General features: G+C 41.1%; 1 protein-coding gene across 1 annotated transcript in view; it reads left to right on the top strand.

The window, feature by feature from the left end:
• Window positions 1–301: 301 nt before the first annotated feature.
• LOC111656079 (uncharacterized) overlaps window positions 302–1347 on the top strand; it is a 29649-nt gene continuing 28603 nt past the window's right edge. Inside the window, exon 1 of the mRNA XM_087174357.1 lies at window positions 302–582. Within this exon, the coding sequence (XP_087030483.1) occupies window positions 562–582 (21 nt within the window). The 5' untranslated portion in view covers window positions 302–561. The remainder of the gene's footprint in view (window positions 583–1347) is intronic.

Below are 1347 nucleotides of genomic sequence, written 5' to 3'. Positions count from 1 at the left end.
GAACCAGCAGTATATAAAATAATTAAAATTAGCCCCACCTTCACCAACTGGAAAATTAAAGTGGTAAAACACATTAATGCATAGCACAAGTCTGCAATATAAGTAAGGCTGCTTTTATTTTGGTAGTTTAAGTGTATTTCAATGCTAATACTTTTACTGCAGGACTTTAACAGAGTACTTCCACACAGTGGTATTACTACTTTTACTAAAGTAAAAGATCTAAGTTGTACTTGTTCCACCTTCTGCTCGTAGCTAAACCCCGCCCTCGTATTCCGTTTCAGTCGGAAATACGTCACATTACTGAAGCTAAAGATGCTCCAACTGCCGTTTCTCTGTGACTTTAGCATTAAGTTGGACTCTGTGGCAAACTTTGGCCACACCTAGATCCTGTCCCATTTCCACTTACAAAAAAAAGAAAAAAGAAAAAAGAAAAGAGAAAGAAAAAAAAAAAAAAAAAAAAGGCAGGCTTTTATTTTTTCTATCTGGTGCGTTTGTTTGTGTGTCGGCGAGTCCCGGCGGTGTAACCGGAGAGGGGCCTCAGAGAGGGAATGCAGGACTGCAATGGAGCACAATGCAATACAGGTAAAGCCGATATAATTTCCAAATAAATGTCGTTTTCTGACACTTTGACGCGGCGGGTTTTCGGACCTGTTGACGGGTGAAATATTTTAACCGTATGTCGCCGCGAAACCGGAGCCGGATTTCGCGTTTTATTTCATTTAGTTTGACCATGTCGTATTGATTGTTTTCCCATATCAACCAAACCCAAGCACGGAGAGTTGCTCTGACTGCAATTACAACTTTATTCAACCAGGGCTCAACTTTTTTTTTTCTCTCCCCCCCTTCCTTCTCCTCCAGAGGTGGAAAATAAAACGCAGATATTTGTATTTTTCGTGGGGGGGAAACGATCGGCGGTGACACCGAGCTGTCGCCTCGTTTGTTACCGGAGACTCAGCCGTTAAATGCCAGTTTAATATTTCTGATATTCTCGGCGGTGTTAATGATTAATTTCTTTGTGTGTCGTGTCGACAGTCTCAGCTTCTCCTCCGGCTACCAACCCCCACCCGCCGCCACTAACAGCCACATTATGGCTAAATAAAATTAAATTTCTGGCCGTTTGCCTGCCTGAAAATATCAGGAAACTTTTCAGCTGCTCCACATTTTTCAACAAAAAGCTACATCGACATTTTTCCATTTCTGACTGAACTGAATTTAATTTCAACACCGACGTGATATTGAACACTGAATTTTTTTATTTTTTTTTTTCGACAGGGACTAGGTGGAGCAGCAGTAGTGTTGCTTTTATAGGAAGCATATTGATATTATTATCAAATACACCCCCCCCCC

The sequence above is a fragment of the Seriola lalandi genome, unplaced genomic scaffold, assembly GCF_002814215.2.
Source record: "Seriola lalandi dorsalis isolate HSWRI2012SDOR001 ecotype SW California unplaced genomic scaffold, Sedor1 jcf7180002054343, whole genome shotgun sequence".
Lineage (NCBI taxonomy): Eukaryota > Metazoa > Chordata > Actinopteri > Carangiformes > Carangidae > Seriola > Seriola lalandi.
The sequence above is the reverse complement of the archived record's forward strand: the minus strand, read 5'-3'. Positions and strand labels throughout refer to the sequence as shown.